The following is a 23,866-nucleotide window of genomic DNA, read 5'->3' on the forward strand; positions in this document are numbered from 1 at the left end:
TGTACAATTAATCATAATCATGCTTAAACATCAATATCATTCAGCATTATCTTATTATATAATCCTAAACTACAATGTAAACAATGCTTTCAAAACCCTAAATCTAGATTTTAAGCGGGAAATGCATCTCCTAATCTCATTAAATGCAGAATTTAAAATTCAAATCCCCCACTAAAAGGTTACAATGAACTGAGTGCATCCACTAGCCCTTTGTATTCCAATTACATTAAATGTTGGTGCCTTTCCAATCTTTTATTTGTATTGTAAATGACAAACCATTAATGTCATTTGTTTTCAATATTTGGTGTTGCAAGCTAACACTTTTTCTGCCTTTTCTCTCACACTCATCGACATTTTCTCTTCCTTCACCGTTCTCTCTCTCTCTCTCTCTCTTTGAAGTTCAATCACCAGCGTTTCACCATGCCGAAAGCTGTTTCTCGATGCCAAACCTGCTGATAACTGGTGGAAGCGCAAGGGCGCTGGTACTTGAACTAAGCAATCGAAGAAAGCTAACGATCCTAACAAGCCTAAGAGGTCTCCAAGTGCTTTCTTCGTTTTCATGTAAGATTCGGTGCTAAAAATTGTTCGTATTGGTGCTAAATGTTCACGAATTTGTTCGGTTGAAGTTCGATTTAATTCTGACGAGTTTGGTTTTTTTTTTTCTTACGTTTTTTTTAGCTTCGGTGAAGTTCGAGTTGGTGATAAATGTTTACGTTATGAATTTGTTCTGTTGAAGTTCGATTTGATTCTGATGATTTTTGTTTTGTGATTTTTAGGTCTGAATTTAGAGAGAGGTTCAAGAAAGAGAATTCAAGCAACAAATCCGTTGTTGTGGTGAGTTTTGTGAAGCGATATAGTTTTACCATTGAATTTGATTTTTAGGAAATTTTAAATGTTATTGAGTTTTCTAACGTGGTGAATTTGAATTAGGTTGGGAAAGCTGGTGGAAAAGAATAGAATGGATATAAAGGTTTGAATTAGGTTAGGATGCTGTGAGAATTTCACCTCTGTTTCACTGAAGAAAATTAATATAAATCTTAATTCGTGTTTTGATTTTAAATTCATTTTTGTGATTTATGTGTATTTTAGGATAAGGCTCCATTCATTGCTAAGGCTGAGAAGTTGAAGGAGGAGTATGAGAAGACAATGCGTGCTTACAACATGGGAATTGTAATTATTTCTATAACTTTTCTGTTACTGTGAATTTTTACTGCTCTTATTTTACTTGGATTTATATTAACTTTTTGCTGATTTGAACTAATTTTGATGTCTTAGACTGAGAAGAATGCTTCGGAAGAAGAAGGATCTCATAAGTCTAAGTCTGAATTTGATGTCTTAGACTGAGAAGAATGCTTCGGAGTTGAAGAAAATTATGGCTAATGAGAAAGTTGTTGAGATTGTTATGGCTGATCCGAAGCGGACTAAGAGGTGGTGTAATTGAATTATTCAACGTTTTAGTTAGTAATGTCAATATGGATGGTTAATTTGACTTGGATATTTTTTTGGGTTATTTCAGGATTTTGGCTAACAGGCAATCGGCTGTGTGTTCCAATGAGCGCAAGATGCGATACATTTCGGAGCTAGAACACAAGGTTCAGCCACTACACTTTCTGCCCAACTTACTTTGTTGCAGGTGGGAACATTTATTTATGTTTGTGAAACCGTGTTTTTGTTTGGTAATTTGAGCTTAGTTTCTTTTATTACTAAGCCTTAAATTGATATTGTGGTGTGTTTTGTAAAATTGTTGTGGAAATCCACGCTGACGTGAAAGCTACTTAATGTGTTTTTCTGGTATGGTGCTGAGTTGGTGAAATCATGTTGTTATACAATATATTTGGTTTTTTACACTACAGATTATGACACTAATTTCTTTATGATGTGAATGATGCAATAATTTGAAGAATCTCATCTCATTGGAATTGATATATATGTCGCTGAAGCTAATGAGTTCTACCATTCTTTAACAATAAATTCAATTTATAATAGATTTTATGAAATTGATCCTTATTGATTTAAAAAGAAAAGGAAATTTATTACTTTTTTTAGGTTTAACAAAGTAGCTTATGAAATTTCTTCAATTTGTTTGTTCATTGATCTGTTTGTTTGCTTAGTTCATCAATTTTCCTCCTCCACCCATACAAACTCTATTATGATTTTCCATATCCTACTTCACATGCCTTCTTTCCTAAATCAATAGTAGTGTCATACAGTTCTATTCTATAGTTTGACATGAGCATCTTATATTATATATAACTGTGATTAACTTTCTAATAGATTGATTTTTTGTGTTTAGAGTTAATGTTGTCCTTGGTATCAACACTCTCAAACTTTAGTGATAAGAATGTGACGAATGAGTAAAATGTAGCTACTGCTTAAATTTATGATAGATTTTGGATATAAGTTAAGTAGCTTTTAACTTCAGAGTTGGTGTTAATCTTGCTTTTAGTGTAGAGTGTGTTGATACTGATGTTAGAATTTTGATTTGATACGTGGGAGACAAAGTCTGACGAAGTGTATGAAGTAACAGTCAAAATTGTAGTGAAGGGAGCCATGGAAGGGGTTTCTAAATTGTAGAAATGGTAATGTGGTGTTTTTAGAGAGTCGTTCACTTTGATGAGTGCTACTTTGCCGTCTAACTGTTTGATAAAATGATCTCTAGAACTTGGTTGAGGGAAGTCTCACTACTATTTTCTTCTATATGCATTTATTAAATCTAGACATGGAAGAGGTAATAAGTCCTATTATGCATGAAATTTAAAACTCAAGGTTGTTTCTTCTCCAATTTCTGAATCTGACAATGAGGAAGTTCCTTTGCAGGGTTCCTTGGCAAAACTAAGGCCTTATCTGAAGGACTGGCTGGAAATGTGATTTTTTTTTTGTTGGTTAAAACGCCCACCCCCAAATTAGCCAGCTCTCCATGGGCGCCACCACCATCACTCGCATCTTGCGGCAGACCTCATCTTTACATTGCTTCCACCGCCATGCCAGGAGCTGACTCACTTTATAATTGATATTCATGTGGCCGATCAGTAGTCTTTGCACTTTTGGTTTAGATTTTGGCTGTTATGGTTCAGCGTATTAAACTGTTGTTGAATTATTGAATTCTGTGTCAACTTTTGCTGCAAGCAGCAGCGACTTCTCTTTTAAACATTGATGCATATCTCATTGAAAAGGTATAATGTCCAATTAATTGGTTCTCACCATTATTATCGGGCGTTCCCATTTTTCAGGTTTGTTAATGATATGGTCTGAACATGTATATATCATTTTTGCGATTAGATCTGGATATGTATATATGAACTGCTCCCAATGCGGACTCATTGGATGTTGTGCAACATGGTGAAAACGGTGAATCCGCCACCAAAGAGCCAAAAGTGTTGTGTGTGAAAATTGAAGATGTCAATTAATTTTCTTGCAAGTTTTAGTAGTTTTAGTTGTGATGATAATTCTTTTTGTCAAAGAAAAAAAAGCTGTGATGATAATTCTTATGTTCTGTTTTTTCTTTTGGAACTCATTTGACTTTCAGTTGTATTATGTTATGTGAAACATGAATGTGCTATATATGGCTTATGCTTTTAGTTTTTTTGTTTTGTTTTTGAAATCTGAGTATTTTAGGACCAAATATGGATCAATATTAGTGTTTTTTTCCCCTTTGTGGATTGGTAGTTTTGTTAACTTGAGTTGGGTATGCATGAATCATGGCCTTTTGGCATGATTATATGGTTAAATAAATTACAGTGATGACCTTTTTTCTGTTAACTTCGTTGCGTTTTTTTCTTCAAGACAATTTGTACACAATGTGTAATTGTTTGGTACCAAAAATTCTATAAACACACTTGAAATCCTTATGCCACTAATTCCAATTATAACATGTCATTCCAACTATCACATGTCAGAATAGCAGGTTTTAATTGTTTTAACAATTCAATTTCAACTTGGAAACAACTAATTCAAAAGCAGTAAATTCAAGACCCTTATTTATAATAAATCAACTAATATTAAGAAATTAAGTGGTAGTAATAGAAATTTCAAAGCTACTAGGATCAAAACATTTATCATAAAGAATTGTAGTAATATCAATGTTAAGACCCTTTATCAAAAGTTGTAATATCAATTTCAAATTGACAGCAAATCCATCGAATTTTGTTTCAATTTCAAATTGAATGTTTTGTTTGCCGTCAATATGACCCGTGCGACAGCACGGGTGGCAGGTCTAGTTCAATTAAATAACAAACAGCTCTGAAACTGGACATCTCGCCTCGCGAGTACATCTACTTGCTATGGCGAGCACAAGAAAACGGGCTGCTCGCCACGGCGAACTCAAGGTAAACGAAAAACAGGTGCTCTCAGGAGTTTTGACATTTTTCTCACGAAATCTTCATTTTTAAGTTCCCTATTCATCTTTTTAATCTAAAAATTGTCCCAGACCTCTCTAAAATCATCTATGCACTTAAAACTATCCATCTTTCAGCTTATAACAACAATTCAAAAATCAAGTTTTTCTCCTGGGTACTCGCCATGGCTAGTTGGCTTGGTCGCGGGGCGAGCTATGAACATTGCTCACCGCGAGGCGGGAAAGTCCACTCGCCTAGGCGAGCGATGAATGTCAGCATGACCAGAATGCAGATTTTTCCCCAAAAATCCAATTTTCTCACTTTCACTCTCCAAATTGGTTTACAGATGCTAAACTAAGTGCTGTATGCAACCAGAACCTAATTCTAACATTAGAACAACAATCTCTACACCCAAAACTCAATAATTAACCATAAACCTAAATTTCCCAATTCTCTCATAAACCTGTTAAAATCAAAATCAGAATTCATTAACTACACTATTGAAGCAAACCTCACCCTTACCTTAATTTTGTAGAAAAAACGCACAGCAATTCGGTTTCCTTGGCTCTACTTGCTCTTCTCTCCCTTTTCTCCCAAAAGCTCTGTTGTACGTAAAAACGTTTTCACCCTTCTCTTTTCTTAACTCCCCAAAATGTAACTTCCCTTTATTTCATTAACTCCCCTTAATTCTATTAAATCCTAATTAACTCCTCAACCTCCAAAATAATATTAATTTTCCACTTATTCTAATTATTATTAAAATGAACTATATAATAAAATAATACACACCACATAAATCACAAACATTATTTAAAATCATTTAAAAGACTCTAAATAAATTAAAATAAATTAAATAACGACTAGGGCGTTACAACTCTCCCCAACTTAAAGAATTTCGTCCTCGAAATTCAAAGCACAAAAGAAAATAAATTCAGTTATTGCTTAAATATCGTAAACTATGTATAACAAATAGAAACATCAACAATACACAAAAATCACATTAAAGTTTGTCAGTCAACTTGATCACATAATAAAACATAATTATTAATTAGAAAAACACAACGACAGTATATAACTATCACATGACACAAACGACTCAACTACTTGGCCGGACGGACCGACCTGCTCTGATACAAATTGTAACACCCCGTGTAACACCCCGTTTTCCCAATATAAAAATTTCTAAACATTTATGAGAGTAAACAGCATAAACGGGATATCACATTCAAACATAATCCAAAATCAGTTAAATAATAATTTAACTTCAACAAAATAACTTAAGCGTTGCAGCGAAAAATTGTTTCAAAATCCGTAAATCATTTTGGCATGTAGGCCCCATCAACATATCTCAAATGAGTTAAACAATATCATAAAATAGCATAGTAGTTCACGTAAGAGAATGAAGCATGCATATTCAAAACCCCATCCCGTTACGTATCAGAGCGACCTAGACGACTCAGTGAGGCAAGGCCACTCACGACTGCAAACTGCACACTAAGCACGATCACCTGCAAGTTACTCATACGAAGAGCAACATTTTCAAGCAGAAGAGGTGAGATTTAATAACACAATAATATTAATCAATATAATTCGAAATCATAATTAACATCACAATCAATCTTAATCATCATTGCATCTTTGATAAACAATTATTAATTAAACACAGCTTCAATCATCATCAATAACATAAACATCTTAGACTCGACAAATGCGACAATGCAACTCAGACACTTATATGCATGTGGTACCAATCGTCATCATAGTATTAATATACTTTAATCGTGTGGAGGACAAAGCTCCTATCGTGTGGAGGACAAAACTCCGATCGTGGTGAGGACAAAGCTCAATGTATGCTAATACATGGACTCTATCAACAAAACATCTTAATCAACATATCACTTATACATCCAATAATTTGGAGTTCATCATCAACTTATTTAGACTCATGCAACATAGTTAATTAACAATTGCAGCGTAATCAGATCACATCAAGCTTAATAACAATTCATTTAATAACAATTTCTTGATCATTCAATAATAATTCAAGTAAATGCGATCAATCAATAAATCACATTATAATCACTTAAAATTTCATAAAAGCTTCACAGTTCTCAGTTAATATCTTAAATAGGTCTCATTAGTACCTAAGGTTCCTTTCCTAATCAATCCAAACAACTCAGGTCTCATAATCCTCAAATGCACTCAGTTCTGGAAGTGCTCGCGAGTACAAGTCAGATTCCCAGCTAAGGTTGTTCCAGGTTCAATCTTGTTCTAAATCATTCTCTAATCATTAGTAGACACCTATAGGTACTCAAAGGCATCTAAGGTTCAACTCAAAAGTCAAAAACTCAAAATTCGACATGCTCTCTGGTCAAGCTCGCTATGGCGAGTAGGGTTGCTCGCTGTGGCGAGCTACGACAAGTAACTCGCGAGGCGAAAGGTGGTGGCTCGCGTGGCGAGCGAGGAACATTCATCGCTCGCGAGGCGAGGATGATGGCTCGCTATGGCGAGCGATGAACATAGGCTCGGGCAGAATGCAGTTCCTACAAAAATTTCATGATCTCACATGGTTCTAAGCCTAATTTCAATTTCTAAATTCATCCTAAACATATTATAAGGTTATAGGACGGTTTCTACATCAATCTAATCAAGTTTTACCGTTTGATCATCAATTTTATGGATTTGACCTAATTTCAAAACTTTTCTAAATCAATCCTAACTTTGTCAATTAATCATCAGAATTATAGCAATCAATATTACTGAATTATTAGTCTCACCCTTACCTTGTATGAAGAAAATCGCAGCACTCCTAGGTGATTCTCTCTTCTCTTGGCTTTTTCTCCCTTTTCTCCAAAAACAGTCGTACGTACTAACTTTTCTAAAACTAGATCTATTCTATTTATACCTCTTCCTAAAATCTTATCTTATCTCACTTTCTCCCCTAAAACTCTCTAAAATCTCAAAACAGCCCTCAACTAAATATTTTTATTTTCTTTTCAAATCTTATTTTATTTAACAATAAAATAAGTGTCATAATCTTATCAAATCATCGAAACACATCAAATCATCCAAATCAACTTAAATCAACAAAACTCACACATATATTATATAAATATAATATAATTGCCTAAACTCGATTAAATAAATAATTAAACGAACATGGGCGTTACACCCCATTTTCCCAACATAAAAATTTAATAAATTAATCAGAGTAAAACACCATAAACTGAATGTTACACCTTTTTTTTTTTCTTAAAAATCACAAATGCAATAATTAAATAATTATCCTTCAAATTTCAACAACATAATAATTAAAACTTTGCAGCGGAATTAATTCAACGACAATAAAAGCTTCAACAACATGTTCCAAAATTGATACATAAAAGAATGATAAACTTAGCAACAATTTTCCATCCCGTTATGTATCAGAGCCCTAAGACACTTGAGCCACCACTCCTACTAATCTTTATTACCTGCAAGTTACCCATACGAAGGGCAACATTTTCAAGCAGAAGGGGTGAGATTCACAACAATAAATATAGATAATAAATTTATCAATTGAATCTAACAACCTAACATAATAATAATGATTCAAATATAATTGTATATTTTACAATCAACACATCATCAACAACGGTATTTACAGCCAAGACAACGACTCATGCAACATTCGACAACTCCACTAAGACTCCTCTACAATGCACATGCATGTGGTACCAATTTACAGGGCAGTAGCCCTCACCGGATTTTGAATGGTTAAAGCATTCATCAGGGCCTAAGCCCTCACCGCTTTGAACAATAAGGGTTCCAGGACATGAGTCCTCCCGCTTTGAACGACAAGGTGTTCCAGGGCCAGAGCCCTCCTGCTTTTATGCTTATGCAACTGACTCCGCTTGTGTATATCTACATACAACTTCAACAAATGCATATATGTATCACAACTCGATAATTCATCAACATGTATGATTTAATTAAATAAAAGCATACATCCCAATCAACAACAGATCATCATAATCAATTCAGTAATTCCAGAAAAATGCACAATTAATCATAATCATGCTTAAACATCAATATCATTCAACATTATTCAATTAAATAGCAAACAGCTCTGAAACTGGACATCTCGCCTCGCGAGTACATCTACTCGCTATGGCGAGCACAAGAAAACGGGCTGCTCGCCACGGCGAACGAAAAACAGGTGCTCTCGGGATTTTTGACATTTTTCTCACTAAATCTTCATTTTTAAGTTCCCTATTCATCTTACAGCTTACAGCTTATAACTGTCCAAGACCTCTCTAAAATCATCTAGGCACTTAAAACTATCCATCTTACAGCTTATAAAAACAATTCAAAAATCATGTTTTTCTCACGGGTACTCGCCATGGCGAGTTGGCTTGCTCGCGGGGCGAGCTATGAACATTGCTCACTCGCGAGGCGGGAAAGTCCGCTCGCCTAGTCGAGCGATGAATGTCAGCACGACCAGAATGCAGGTTTTTCCCCAAAAATCCAATTTTCTCACTTTCCATCCCCAAATTGGTTTACAGATGCTAAACTAAGTGTTGTATGCAACGAGAACCTAATTCTAACATCAGAACAGCAATCTCTACACCCAAAGCTCAATAATTCACCATAAACCTAAATTTCCCAATTCTCTCATAAACCTGTTAAAATCAAAATCAGAATTCATTAACTACACTATTGAAGCAAACCTCACCCTTACCTTACTTTTGCAGAAAAAACGCACAGCAATTCGGGTTCCTTGGCTCTACTTGCTCTTCTCTCCCTATTCTCCCAAAAGCTCTGTTGTACGTAAAAATGTTTTCTCCCTTCTCTTTTCTTAACTCCCCAAAATGTAACTTCCCTTTATCTCATTAACTCCCCTTAATTCTATTAAATCCTAATTAAGTCCCCAACCTCCAAAATAATATTAATTTCCCACTTATTCTAATTATTATTAAAATAAACTATATAATAAAATAATACACACCACATAAATCACAAATACTTTTTAAAATCATTTAAAAGACTCTAAATAAATTAAAATAAATAAAATAACGACTAGGGCGTTACAAGGTGCGGTTTGGCACGCACATGCTGGCTGAGGAAGCCGATGAATGGTGGTTAAGTCTTTTACCCGTTCTTGAACAAGATGGTGCTGCTGTGACCTGGGCGGTGTTCAGCAGAGAATTTCTGAAGTTGAAGCAGGGGGATATGTCTGTGACTGAGTATGCAGCTAAGTTTGTGGAGCTTGCAAAATTTTATCCACACTATACTGTGGAGACTGCTGAGTTCTCCAAATGTATAAAGTTTGAAAATGGTCTGAGAGCTGATATCAAGCGGGCCATTGGTTATCAAAAGATAAGGAATTTCTCGGATTTGGTAAGCAGCTTTAGAATATATGAAGAGGATACGAAAGCTCATTATAAAGTGATGAGTGAGCGCAGAGGTAAGGGTCAGCAGAGTCGTCCGAAACCGTATAGTGCTCCTGCTGACAAAGGAAAACAGATGCTGAATGATGAGAGGAGGCCTAGGAGGAGAGATGCCCCTAATGAGACTGTCTATTTCAAGTGTGGTGAGAAAGGCCACAAGAGTAATGTGTGTGATTGAGATAAGAAGAAGTGTTTCAGATGTGGACAGAAAGGACACACATTAGCTGATTGCAAGCGTGGGGATGTTGTTTGTTATAATTGTGATGAAGAGGGACACATTAGCTCGTAGTGCAAGAAACCTAAGAAGGTTCGAACCGGTGGCATGGTGTTTGCTCTAATTGGTACGCAAACAGTGAATGAGGACCGACTTATCAGAGGTACTTGTTTCTTTAATAGTACTCCTTTAATTGCTATTATAGATACTGGTGCTACTCATTGTTTCATTGTTGTTGTTTATGCATATAAGTTGGGTCTGGTTATGTCTGATATGAATGGAGAAATGGTTGTTGAAACTCCAGCTAAGGGTTTAGTAACTACTTCTCTTATTTGTTTGACTTGTCCGTTGTCTATGTTTGGTAGAGACTTTGAAGTCAATCTAGTATGTTTGCCGTTGTCGGGCATGGATGTAATTTTTGGGATGAATTGGTTAGAGTATAACCGTGTTCATATTAATTGCTTTAGTAAGACGGTACATTTTTCTTCTGTTGAAGAAGAGAGCGAAGCTGAGTTCTTGCCTACTAAACAGTTGAAGCAGTTAGAACGTGATTGGGATCTTAATGTTTTCCTTGATGGCGTACTTGTCGTTGGAGAATCAAGCTGTAATTGATAGATTTCCAGCTGTGAATGAATTTCCAGAACTTTTTCCTGATGAGATTCCTGATGTGCCACCTGAAAGGGAGGTTGAATTTTCAATTGACCTTGTGATGGGATAAAACCGCAAGTGCACGGTTCTATTGAAGTAGTAAAAATAGAGTATCGTTCCGACAGGGAGTTAGGAATTTAATTGACTTCAGATAATGATTAGACTAAAGGTTTATAAGGTAGAAAAGTTTGGGTTTTTAATTAAAAGCAAATAATAAAATAAAAGATAAAAGCCTTGGGGTTATTGGTTCATCCTAACGACAAGTCCTTCTCAAACTAAACTATTAAACTTATAACTTTATGTTAGACCTAATTTCTCAAGACAGTTTCTCTTTTGTTCCTCTAGCAACCAAGCCTATTTCGCTGACTTGAGTACTATTAGATTTTGGTTCCTCTAACAACCAAGCCTATTTCGCTGACTTGATTGTTATTAGTTCCCTTGAAGATCGAAACTATATGTCTCAAAGATTGCAAAGCCTATTTCACTGACTTTGCAATCATTGTCTAAATTCACTTGTTCGAATATCAAAGCTCCACTTTCGTTTTATGAATTGATATTTGAGATGATGGATAAACAATTATCAAACCCTCCACTTTCGTTTCCACAGTTTGATAATGGTTGATCCATGTTAAAGCGGTGAATTTAGATAAGGAATTAGGGTTACATAAGATTAAGGTTTAAAGCTTGGTTTGATTAGGATTATGTCATTAGACTTATCCAACAATCTCAAGACAAGAGAAATCTACTCACTGACGTTCATTGTAGACAAGGAGAAGAAGAGAGAAAACATAAAAGTAAATAGCAAGAAAGTAAAATGAACTTTTATTAGAAAGACAATTGTCACATATTGCATTCCAAGAAAAGATGAATATTTGTGATGGATGGCTACTCTATTTATAGCATTTGATCGACTTAAAATCTAAGCTATTACATTTGGGCTAAAAATAGAGTAGCTTAAAATCTAAGCAAAAGCAGCAAAAGGCACTCTGGAGGGTGGCACGGCCATGCCAAGGCTAGCACGGGCCGTGCCAAGCTTCTGACTTGTGGGAGACATATTTTTGTCTCTCAATCTTCATATTTTTGCGTCCAATCGGCTCCAAGTCCCTTTATTTTGCTCCAAGACTCAATCCATCCAATATTCTTTCCTGAAATATAATAAAATGCAATTTAAAGTAAACTATCCTAAAAAGGAAATAATACTAATATAAAATCATATAAAATCTAAATAAAACTAAACTAAAAAGCATATTAAAATAGTCTATAAATGACTCATCACCTTGTTCCCGGAACGAAGCCGGTGTCGATGGCACCTTATCGTATGTCAATGTCCGAGTTAGCTGAGTTGAAGAAACAGTTGGAGGATTTACTTGATAAGAAATTTGTAAGACCGAATGTTTCACCGTGGGGAGCGCCGGTATTGTTGGTTAAGAAGAAGGATGGTAGCATGAGGTTGTGTATAGATTAATGTCAGTTGAATAAAGTGACGATAAAGAATAGGTATCAACTTCCGAGAATTGATGATTTAATGGATCAGTTAGTGGGTGCTCGTGTGTTTAGCAAAATTGGTTTGAGGTCAGGTTACCATCAGATTAAGGTGAAGGATGAGGATATGCAGAAGACAGCCTTTAGGACACGATATGGTCATTATGAATATAAGGTGATGCCATTCGGTGTTACTAATGCGCCTGGTGTGTTTATGGAGTATATGAACAGAATTTTCCATGCTTATCTAGATAAATTTGTGGTTGTGTTTATTGATGACATCTTAATTTATTCTAAGACTGAAGAAGAGCATGCAGGACATCTTAATTTGTGGTTCTTTCAAATGTGAATTCTGGTTGAGTGATGTAAGTTTTCCTTGCCATATTATTTGTAGTGGTATTGCAGTAGATCCATCTAAAGTTGATGCAGTATCACAATCGGAGACTCCGAGGTCAGTTACAGAGATTAGAAGTTTCTTGGGTTTGGCTTGTTATTACCGCAGGTTCATAAAAGGATTTTCGAAGTTAGCACTTCCATTGACTCAGTTGACCTGTAAGGGGAAATCTTTTGTGTGGGATGCTCAGTGTGAGAATAGTTTCAATGAATTGAAGCGAAGGTTGACTACACCTCAAATTTTAATTTTACTGAAGCCATATGAACCTTTTGTTGTTTATTGTGATGCGTCCAAGTTGGGTTTAGGTGGTGTTTTGATGCAAGATGGCAAAGTGGTAGCTTATGCTTCTAGGCAGTTGAGGATTCATGAAAAGAGTTATCCTACACATGATTTGTACGGTTCCAGATTTGAAGTGTTTAGTGATCATAAAAGTTTGAAATATCTGTTTGATCAAAAAGAGTTGAATATGAGGCAGAGAAGATGGCTTGAATTGTTGAAGGATTATGATTTTGGTTTGAATTATCATCTGGGTAAAGTGATGAGTCATTTATTGACTATTTTAATATGCTTTTTAGTTTAGTTTTATTTAGATTTTATATAATTTTATATTAGTATTATTTCCTTTTTAGGATAGTTTACCTTAAATTGCATTTTATTATATTTCAGGAAAGAATATTGGATGGATTGATTCTTGGAGCAAAAGAAAGGGACATGGAGCCGATTGGACACAAAAATATGAAGATTGAGAGACAAAATATGTCTCCCACAAGTCAGAAGCTTGGCACGGCCCGTGCTAGCCTTGGCACGGCCGTGCCACCCTCCAGAGTGCCTTTTGCTGCTTTTGCTTAGATTTTAAGCTACTATATTTTTAGCCCAGATGTAATAGCTTAGATTTTAAGTCGATCAAATGCTATAAATAGAGTAGCCATCCATCACAAATATTCATCTTTACTTGGAATTCAATAAGTGACAATTGCTTTTCTAATTAAAGTTCTTTTCTTTTCCTTTATTTTCTTGTCATTACTTTTATGCTTTCTCTCTTCTCCCCCATGTCTACGATGAACATGAGTGAGTAGACTTCTCCTTGTCTTGGGATTGTTGGATAAGTCTAAATGACATAATCCTAATCAAACCAAACTCTAAGCCTTAATCTTATGTAACCCTAATTTCTTATCTGAATTCACCGTCTTAACATGGATCAACCATTATCAAACTGTGGAAACGAAAGTGGAGGGTTTGATAATTGTTTATCCATTATTCCAAATATCAATTCATAAAACGAAAGTGGAGCTTTGATATTCGAACAAGTGAATTCAGACAAGGATTGCAAAGTCAGCGAAATAGGCTTTGCAATCTTTGAGACATATAGTTTTGATCTTCAAGGGAACTAATAACAATCAAGTCAGCGAAATAGGCTTGGTTGTTAGAGGAACCAAAATCTAATTGTAATCAAGTCAGCGAAATAGGCTTGGTTGCTAGAGGAACATAAGAGAAACTGTCTTGAGAAATTAGGTCTAACATAACATTATAAGCTTATAGTTTTGGTTTGAGAAGGACTTGTCATTTAGAGGAAACCAACGATCCCAAGGCTCTTTTTATTATTATTATCTCTAAAACGCTTGAAAACCCCCAACTTACAATTCTCTTCTCTCTTCTAATCATCTCTAAAAAGTTAATTGAATTGAACTACTCCCTGTCGGAACGATACTCTTTTATACTACTTCGGTAAAACCGTGCACTTGCGGTTTTATCTCATCATGTTTTTGGCGCCGCTGCCGGGGAGTAAACTAATTTGATTAACTCTTTCTTTGTGATTAGAACTCTCTTCTCTTCTTCTTTTCTTCTACTTCTTTCTTCTGTATTACCACTAACTTCTTGGGTTCTCGGTTTCTTATGCGAAGAAGTAAAAGTCTCGGAGAATTTATTCCTGAGATCGAAAGGTTTTTGCATAAGAAAAAGAGAGAGGCACAAAATAATACTGCTATGGCTGAACGCACTCTCAAAGAGTATGCTACTCCTTCAACGGAGGAGCCACAAGCTATTATCGTGTACCCAACGGTTGCGGGTAATAACTTCGAAATCAAGCCTGCACTACTCAATTTAGTACAACAGAATCAGTTTTCTGGATCACCCACTAAGGATCCAAATCTCCATATTTCTTCCTTCCTTAGACTCAGTGGCACCATAAAAGAGAACCAAGAAGCCGTAAGACTTCATCTCTTTCCCTTTTCCTTAAGGGATAGAGCTAGCGCTTGGTTCCATTCCCTAGAAGTCGGTTCCATTACATCATGGGACGATATGAGGCGAGCATTCCTCGCCCGATTTCCCCCCCCCATCTAAAACCGCTAAGCTTAGAGACCAAATCACGCGTTTCAATCAAAAAGATGGGGAATCTCTCTATGAGGCGTGGGAGCGTTTCAAGGAAATGCTTAGACTTTGTCCCCACCATGGCCTAGAGAAGTGGCTTATAGTCCACACGTTTTATAATGGCTTGTCTTATACCACTAAGATGTCTGTTGATGCAGCTGCAGGATACTACACGGAGGCTTATGCTTTGATTGAAGACATGGCTCAGAATCACTACCAATGGACCAACGAGAGAACCGTCACCACTCCTACTCCCTCTAAGAAAGAGGCAGGTATATACGAAGCCTCTGAATATAACCACCTTGCTGCTAAGGTTGAGGCATTAACCCAAAAGATTGAAAAACTTAATGTTAATGATGTTACACCTTCCTCTGCATCCCCTGCTTGTGAAATTTGTGGTATATCCGGTCATATAGGTGTTGATTGTCAGTTAGGTAGTGCTGCCAATATTGAGAAACTGAATTACGCTTAGTATAACCAAGGAACGAGGCCGAATCAAAATTTTTACAAAAATCCTCAAGGTTCCTATGGACAAGCAGCACCACCTGGCTACACAAACAACCAGAGAGTGGCTCAGAAATCTAGTCTGGAAATTCTGTTGGAAAACTGCATGATGAATCAAAATAAAAATCTTCAAGAATTGAAAAACCAAACAGGATTTCTGAACGACTCTCTCTCCAAACTCACTACCAAGGTTGATTCTATCGCCACACACACCAAAATGCTTAAGACCCAAATCTCCCAAGTGGCCCAACAAGTGGCCGCCTCTTCTCAAACACCAGGAGTCTTTCCTGGTCAACCTGAAACTAACCCCAAAGCCCATGTCAACGCTATTTTTCTAGGAGGTAGTAAGCTAGAAGAGACTATTACTAAAACCAAAAGTGTCAAGAGGGAGAGTGTTAGGTGTTTAGGTAAGAATGGTGTGATAAAAAGTGAGAAACCGCTTGATAAGAACAAAGCCCTTACACCATTAAGGCTTACTAAGCTCAACTTGGAGGCTCAATTCACTAAATTCTTTAACATAATTCGAAAGATTTGCATTAAAATCCCCTATGCTGAAGCTTTGTCTCGTATGCCTCTATACGCCAAGTTTTTAAAAGAAATTTTTTCAAAGAAAAAGGCTATCGATCATAATGAAACAATAGCTTTGACAAGGGACAATAGTGCAATCGTCAAGAAGCCACCTACAAAGCTTAGAGATCCAGGAAGTTTTGCCATCCCTTGTATGATAGGGAATGAAACCTTAAACAGAGCCTTGTGTGACTTAGGAGCTAGTGTTAGTCTGTTGCCCTTACCCCTCTTTACAAGGCTGGGGTTGGGCAAGCTAAAGCCTACCGAAACAACATTGAAATTAGTCGATCGTTCTGATATCCAACCTGTCGGATATGTCGAGGACATCCCCGTTAAAATAGAAGGGATAGACATCCCAACTGATTTCATGGTGCTTGACATAGATGAGGACAATGCGTGCCCTATAATCTTAGGACGACCCTTTCTCGCCACTGCGGGTGCTATAGTAGATGTTCAAAACGGTAGGATTGTTTTTCAAGTGAGTGATGAGTTGATAGGATTTGAGTTGGAGAATTATATGAAAGGTCCCGCCCTCTATTCTTGTAATATGATTAAAGGTCATAATGTGAAAGAACGCTTATTAGCACCATCTACACAATATGACCTCTTTGATCCTTTCTAAGGATACTTTCTTATAACGTCAAGCTAATGACTATAAAGAAGCGCTTCGTGGGAGGCAACCCACGTATTTAACTGCTTTCGTTTTGTTTGTTTTTGTTGTTTAAATTATTTTGTAGGTAATTGTCCGAAGGTGATTCAAGAAAACGAGAAAAATTTTGAGGCCCCATGTCCAGAACCTTGGCACGGCCCGTGCTCACACTGGCACGGCCGTGCCAGACCATGCCATCCAAAACCAGCTGAAACTCCAGAATGTTGGCACGGCCCGTGCTAAGTTTGGCACGGCCGTGCCCGACTACAGGTAAGGATAAACCTCCGCTTTCATCTTCTTCTTCCATCATTCTCCACCACAAACTTCTCTCTCCATTTACACTTCTCTCAAAAACCTCCATAACCATAGAATTTCAAAACCTCCATATCTCCCCCAAAACCTCACCATTTCACAAAATTTCTTCACCCAATCAACCACAATCCCCATTTCCATCATAACCCATCAATCAAAAACAACTTTCCTCCATCCCTACCAAATATCATCAAATTCGTAGCCCCCATTCACCTACCTAAAAACCCACAAATTCTTCACCAATTCACCCAACCCAACTCCTACCACTTACTCAAACCCCAACCCCATCACCCAACCAACCTTTTCCACCAAAAACATTTCCCAAAACCCTACCTTCACCCAAAACATAAAAGGTCAACCAAGGTTCAGGATTAATGGCATCTAGGAAAGGTGGCGCAAGCTCTTCCGGAGGACCACAATCAAAGAAGAAAACGCAAGCCAAAAATCATGGCATAATCTTCAAGGACACCAAGCAAAGGGAAAGGTATAAAATTCTTCTCTCTAAACCTTTGCATCCTTGTCGATATCCAGATCCTTATACTTTGAGTGTGCTAGGACTAAGGGATAATGTGTTTAGCTTACTAGGAAATCTGGGATGGGTTGATATGCTTAGACCTATGAAAAGTTTCGAAAATTTCACTTTATGAATTCTTAAGTTCTATTGAATTTACGAAGGATAAAGTGAATTTTGACAACCCCGACCATAGAGTCTCTTTCCGACTTTTGAATATGGATTATGAGATGTCTCTCGAAAATTTCTGTTTAGAGATGGACTTCGCAAATGCGGGGTTCATCCATGACTCTTGGAATCCAAATTTAAAGTCGGAAAACTATGACCCCGCTCTCTTTTGGAAACGCATTACCGGGTTAAGGCAATATAATCCTCGCAACAACAAGGCTAGTAACATTCACAACCCAGTACTTCGATACCTCCAGAGAGTCATGGCTTGTACCATTTGGGGTAGAAAAGAGGTAGGAACAACTAGGACGGATGAACTTTTTATGCTTTGGGCAATGCTTAGTAACAATCCCGTTAATACTTGTTTCTACCTACTTGATTACCTTTCCTCCATAGGAGCTAGACCTAATAATAGAGCTGAGATAGTAGTCGGTGGTATCATTACCTTCATCGCTAGGAAGTTTGGAGTGGGTGAGGAAGATGGGATAAATCCAATTGAGGGCAACAATAGGCTTAATATTGAAACCCTTGTTGCTATGAACTTCATTAAGATTCACCCACCCATGACTTATGCACTTCAACTTCGCATACCTCTTTTATTTCTACTTCCTAACCCATCTCGGACTAACCCCGAGGTGGAGGAAAATTTGTTGTATGTTGGTGATGGATTACAGGTACATGAAGAGCATCATCAAGGTGACGAAGAAGGTGCCCACATGCACCATGAGGAGGAGGCCCATGACCATAACGACAACAATGAACGATGGGCATGGATGCAAACCGAGGTACAAAGGATAAGCACCGAGCAACAAAGGCAAGGTGTTGAATTATCCGGGCTAAGAAAGGATGTCCTACGGGGCAACCGCATATCCGAAGAAAATAACCAAATGCTTCGGAACATGATGCAACACTTCAACCTCCAAGGCCCTCCCTATGGACCTCAATAAAAATGTGAGCTTTCCTCTTCCTCTTTTTCACCTTATCTCTTCACTCTCTATCTCACTCTTCTTCCTCTCCTTCCCTTTTATTCTTCTCTTATCTTGAATCGTTGAGGACAATGCTTCTCCTAAGTGTGGGGGGAGCCTAATAAAGTGTCTTTAGTCGTAGTGTTTCCAAACTCCCTTGAACTTTATTCTTCTGTTTTGTTTTATTGTAAAAGGCATGAATAAGCAGCTTGTTTTCATTGTTTTATTATGACATCATTTTTTGTTGTCTCTTCAATGGTCGTTTCTTGTACATGAAAGTGATTTCTTGTGTTATAAGTATTCTTGCTATACCCACATCAAGTTTTATTGTGAAATTAATTCTCCAATGAGAAAAACACCTAGTTGCAATCCTTGAGTAAGTGTATGAATAGGTATTTTAAGGAACACGTTCTAACTTTAATGGTAACCTGGACCCTTAAAAATCTTCAGAGTAAAAGTAGTATAAGTTTATGTGGGAATAATTCTAATGTGATGAAATGTGTAAACCGAAATGGGGCGGAAGGATATCACCACACGTGGAGGAAAGGATACCCTCTCACTAACTTCCTAAATGTGGTGACGACTTCTCAAATAAATTGTGCTTGAATTAAACCCTCTAAAAAGAGGAACTTCCTAAGTGAAGTAAACAAGTTGTAGCACTACTTAGGGTGATCATAGAAACTTGGAGGAAAGGATACCCCCTCACGGACTTCCAATGTGAAATGATAGCCCCTAGGCATCTACAAGCCCCCAAATGTATAAATTCATCAAGTCTATCTTAACTCTCCCACTTCTCTTATATGAAATGAAGAAAAGATTTTTCTCGGTCATTTTAGTGTTAAGGTTAGAACCTGTTCCTCATAATATCTATCTTATACAGGAGCAAGAAAAGGGTTGGACTACACACACACACTCACTTGAAATTTGTTGTCGGGTTGAATAAGTTTACAAGGAATGCTTGAAGTTGTGATTAGTGTACATTGAAATGAAACCTCGAGGGAGACATAAGCTTATTATTTAAAGTGTCATATATTAATCCTTTTGTTGCTGACATGTCTATGCCTTTTGCTTGACGACAAGCAAAGATTCAAGTGTGGGGGAGTTTGATGAGTCATTTATTGACTATTTTAATATGCTTTTTAGTTTAGTTTTATTTAGATTTTATATAATTTTATATTAGTATTATTTCCTTTTTAGGATAGTTTACTTTAAATTGCATTTTATTATATTTCAGGAAAGAATATTGGATGGATTGAGTCTTGGAGCAAAAGAAAGGGACTTGGAGCCGATTGGACACAAAAATATGATGATTGAGAGACAAAATATGTCTCCCACAAGTCAGAAGCTTGGCACGGCCCGTGCTAGCCTTGGCACGGCCGTGCCACCCTCCAGAGTGCCTTTTGCTGCTTTTGCTTAGATTTTAAGCTACTCTATTTTTAGCCCAAATGTAATAGCTTAGATTTTAAGTCGATCAAATGCTATAAATAGAGTAGCCATCCATCACAAATATTCATCTTTACTTGGAATTCAATAAGTGACAATTGCTTTTCTAATTAAAGTTCTTTTCTTTTCCTTTATTTTCTTGTCATTACTTTTATGCTTTCTCTCTTCTCCCCCATGTCTACGATGAACATGAGTGAGTAGACTTCTCCTTGTCTTGGGATTGTTGGATAAGTCTAAATGACATAATCCTAATCAAACCAAACTCTAAGCCTTAATCTTATGTAACCCTAATTTCTTATCTGAATTCACCGTCTTAACATGGATCAACCATTATCAAACTGTGGAAACGAAAGTGGAGGGTTTGATAATTGTTTATCCATTATTCCAAATATCAATTCATAAAACGAAAGTGGAGCTTTGATATTCGAGCAAGTGAATTCGGACAAGGATTGCAAAGTCAGCGAAATAGGCTTTGCAATCTTTGAGACATATAGTTTCGATCTTCAAGGGAACTAATAACAATCAAGTCAGCGAAATAGGCTTGGTTGTTAGAGGAACCAAAATCTAATAGTAATCAAGTCAGCGAAATAGGCTTGGTTGCTAGAGGAACATAAGAGAAACTGTCTTGAGAAATTAGGTCTAACATAACATTATAAGCTTATAGTTTTGGTTTGAGAAGGACTTGTCATTTAGAGGAAACCAACGATCCCAAGGCTCTTTTTATTATTATTATTATCTTTCAAACGCTTGAAAACCCCCAACTTACAATTCTCTTCTCTCTTCTAATCATCTCTAAAAAGTTAATTGAATTGAACTACTCCCTGTCGGAACGATACTCTTTTATACTACTTCGGTAAAACCGTGCACTTGCGGTTTTATCTCATCATAAAGCTAATGTGGTTGCAGATGCTTTAAGCAGGAAGACGTTGCACATGTTTGCTATGATGGTAAAGGAGTTTGAGTTGCTTGAACAACTCAAAGACTTGAGTCTTGTTTGTGAGCTGCCACCTCAGTTGGGTATGCTAAAGATTAATAGTGATTTCTTGAATAGTATTAGAGAAGCCCAGAATGTTGATGTCAAGTGTGTGGATTTAATGGTTACTAGTAATGAAACTGAAGATCGTGACTTCAAGGTTGACGATTAGGGTGTGTTGAGGTTCAGAGGAAGAATTTGCATTCCTGATAGTGATGAGTTGAAAAAGTTGATTTTCGAAGAAAGTCACAGAAGTAGCTTAAGTATTCATTTAGGAGCTACAAAGATGTATTATGACCTGAAGAGATTGTTTTGGTGGTCTGGGTTGAAACATGATGTTGCTCAGTTTGTTTATGCATGTTTGACTTGTCAGAAGTCTAAGGTTGAGCATCAGAAGCCTGCAGGGTTGTTGACACCGTTAGATGTGCCAGAGTGAAAGTGGGATAGCATTTCCATGGATTTTGTGACGAGTTTACTGAATACTCCGAGAGGGCATGATGCCATTTGGGTTGTTGTCGATAGGTTGACGAAGTCGGCACATTTTATTCCGATCAATATTAGTTTTCTGGTAGCTCAATTGGCTGAGATTTATATTCATAATATTATGAAGTTACATGGTGTTTCATCGAGTATTGTGTCGGATAGAGATCCGAGGTTCACTTCAAGGTTTTGGAAGAGTTTGCAAGATGCCTTGGGTTCAAAGTTGAGGTTGAGTTCGGCTTATCGTCCGCAAACAGATGGTCAGTCGGAGAGAACGATTCAATCGTTAGAGGATCTGCTGAGAGTGTGTGTACTCGAGCAAGGTGGAGCTTGGGATAGTCATCTACCGTTGATAGAGTTCATGTACAACAATAGTTACCATTCGAGTATTGGTATGGAACCGTTCGAAGCTTTGTATGGTCGGAGGTGCAGGACTCCTCTATGTTGGTTTGAGTCAAGAGAAAATGTGGTGTTGGGACCAGATTTAGTTCATCAGACTACGAAGAAAGTCAAGATGATAAGAGAAAAGATGAAAGCGTCGCAGAGTCGACAGAAAAGTTACCATGACAAGCGTAGGAAGGCCCTTGAGTTTCAAGAGGGAGATCATGTGTTTCTGAGAATCATTCCTATGACGGGTGTAGGTCGTGCGTTGAAGTCTAAGAAGTTGACTCCGAAGTTATTGGTCCGTATCAGATATCTGAGAGGGTTGGAACAGTGGCATACAGAGTGGGTTTGATACCACATCTTTCGAATTTGCATGATGTATTTCATGTGTCGCAACTTCGGAAGTATGTAGCGGATCCTTCGCATGTTATTCCGAGAGATGATGTGCAGGTTAGAGACAACCTTACTGTTGAGACCTTAACGTTGAGAATCGAAGACCGTGAGGTGAAGAAGTTAAGAAGCAAGGATATACCTCTAATGAAGGTTGTTTGGGGAGGAGTAACTAGTGAAAGTTTGACTTGGGAGCTTGAGAGTAAGATGCGAGAGTCTTATCCCGAGTTGTTTGCTTGTGGTAATATTTCGAGGACGAAATTCTCCAAGTTGGGGAGAGTTGTAACGCCCTAGTCGTTATTTTAATTATTTATGATTTATTTAGAGTATTTTATATGATTTTAAATAATTATTGTCGAATTATGTGGTGTGTTATATTTTATGATATGATTTATTGTAGTATTTAATAGTTTTAGTGAGAATTATTATTATTTTGGAATTTGGGGATTAAATTAGAATTAATAGAATTAAGAGGGAGTTAAATAAAATAAAGGGGAGTTAAGTTAGGAGTTAGGAAAGGGAAAGGTTAGAAGCAGTTTTCCGTACAAACAAGTTTTGGGAGAAAAACCAAGAACAAGGGAGAAGAGCCAAGAGAACTAGAATTCTGTAGAGTTGGTCATCTGATTTAAGGTAAGGGTGAGGTTTACTTTCAATAGTATAGATTGTAATTCTGATTTTGGTTTAACATGTTTCTGGTAGAAATTGGGAATTTGGGTCTAGGTTTGATTCTTTGATTTTTGGGTGAATTGAGTGTAGGAATCATTGTTTTAGTGTTAGAAATAAGTTCTAGTTGCATACAACATTTCATTACACTTCTGTAAACTGTTTTGGGGAGTGAAATTGAGGAAATTGGGATTTTTGGAAAAAACCTGCATTCTGCTCGTACAGACATTCATCGCTCGCCTCAGCGAGTAGCCTGTCTCGCGTTGCGAGTGAACAACTTCATGGCTCGCCTTGCGAGAAGAACCACTCGCCATGGTGAGTAAGTGAGTGAGAGATCTTGATTTTCAAATTGTTGTTATAAGGTATAAGTTGGATAGTTTTGAGTGCCTGAATGTTTTTAGAGAGGACTAGGATAATTTCTAGATTTAAAAGATGAATAGGGAGCTTAAAAATGAAGATTTAGTGAGGAAAATGTCACAACTCCCGAGAGCACCCTTTTTCTCGTTCGCCTCGTACTCGTCACGGCGAGTAACCCCTATTTCTGAGTTCGCCATAGCGAGCAGATGTGCTCGCGAGGCGAGTTGCCCGGTACCTGAAGCTGTTTGCTATGTTTTGAATAGAAATGAATGAACTTGATGTAAGAGCATGATTATAAGTAATTGTGTTTTTTTCTGGAGCTGTTGAATATCATGATGATTTGTTGATGACTGTGTTGCATATTTATATTTAAATAAATTATACATGTTTGTACTTGCCGAAAAGTACAATAAGGGATTCTAGGGTTAAGAATCGTCTATTAGGGTTTAGACTGATTATTCGATGCCCGAGAGTCTTCTCAAGGGTGGTATTTATAGCCTTGTATGGGCTTGGATTTCGGTTGCTTAGTCTCCAAGTAATAGGGGTATTTATGTATTTTGGGGCGGTTTCTAGAAGATTCTAGAGATTATTGAGGCGGCGCCGTGGGTAGTGCGCACCCGAGGCCCTAGGGC

General features: G+C 37.1%; 1 protein-coding gene and 1 non-coding gene across 2 annotated transcripts; one reads left to right on the forward strand and one right to left on the reverse strand.

Moving 5' to 3' along the window:
• The first annotated feature begins 266 nt into the window (after positions 1–266).
• LOC25481021 (uncharacterized) lies at positions 267–3,294 on the forward strand. The gene is made up of 7 exons (XM_024774281.2): positions 267–561; positions 777–834; positions 931–970; positions 1,090–1,170; positions 1,276–1,428; positions 1,517–1,633; positions 2,818–3,294. Exons 1-5 carry the CDS (start codon positions 282–284, stop codon positions 1,342–1,344), a joined length of 528 nt encoding a protein of 175 aa, XP_024630049.1. The 5' UTR covers positions 267–281; the 3' UTR covers positions 1,345–1,428; positions 1,517–1,633; positions 2,818–3,294.
• An 11,554-nt stretch (positions 3,295–14,848) lies between these two features.
• LOC120578753 (small nucleolar RNA R71) lies at positions 14,849–14,955 on the reverse strand. Its single transcript, XR_005644564.1, has one exon. It is a non-coding gene; the product is annotated as a small nucleolar RNA R71 (small nucleolar RNA).
• Positions 14,956–23,866: the final 8,911 nt, after the last annotated feature.

This window comes from Medicago truncatula, chromosome 2 (genome assembly GCF_003473485.1).
Source record: "Medicago truncatula cultivar Jemalong A17 chromosome 2, MtrunA17r5.0-ANR, whole genome shotgun sequence".
NCBI lineage: Eukaryota > Viridiplantae > Streptophyta > Magnoliopsida > Fabales > Fabaceae > Medicago > Medicago truncatula.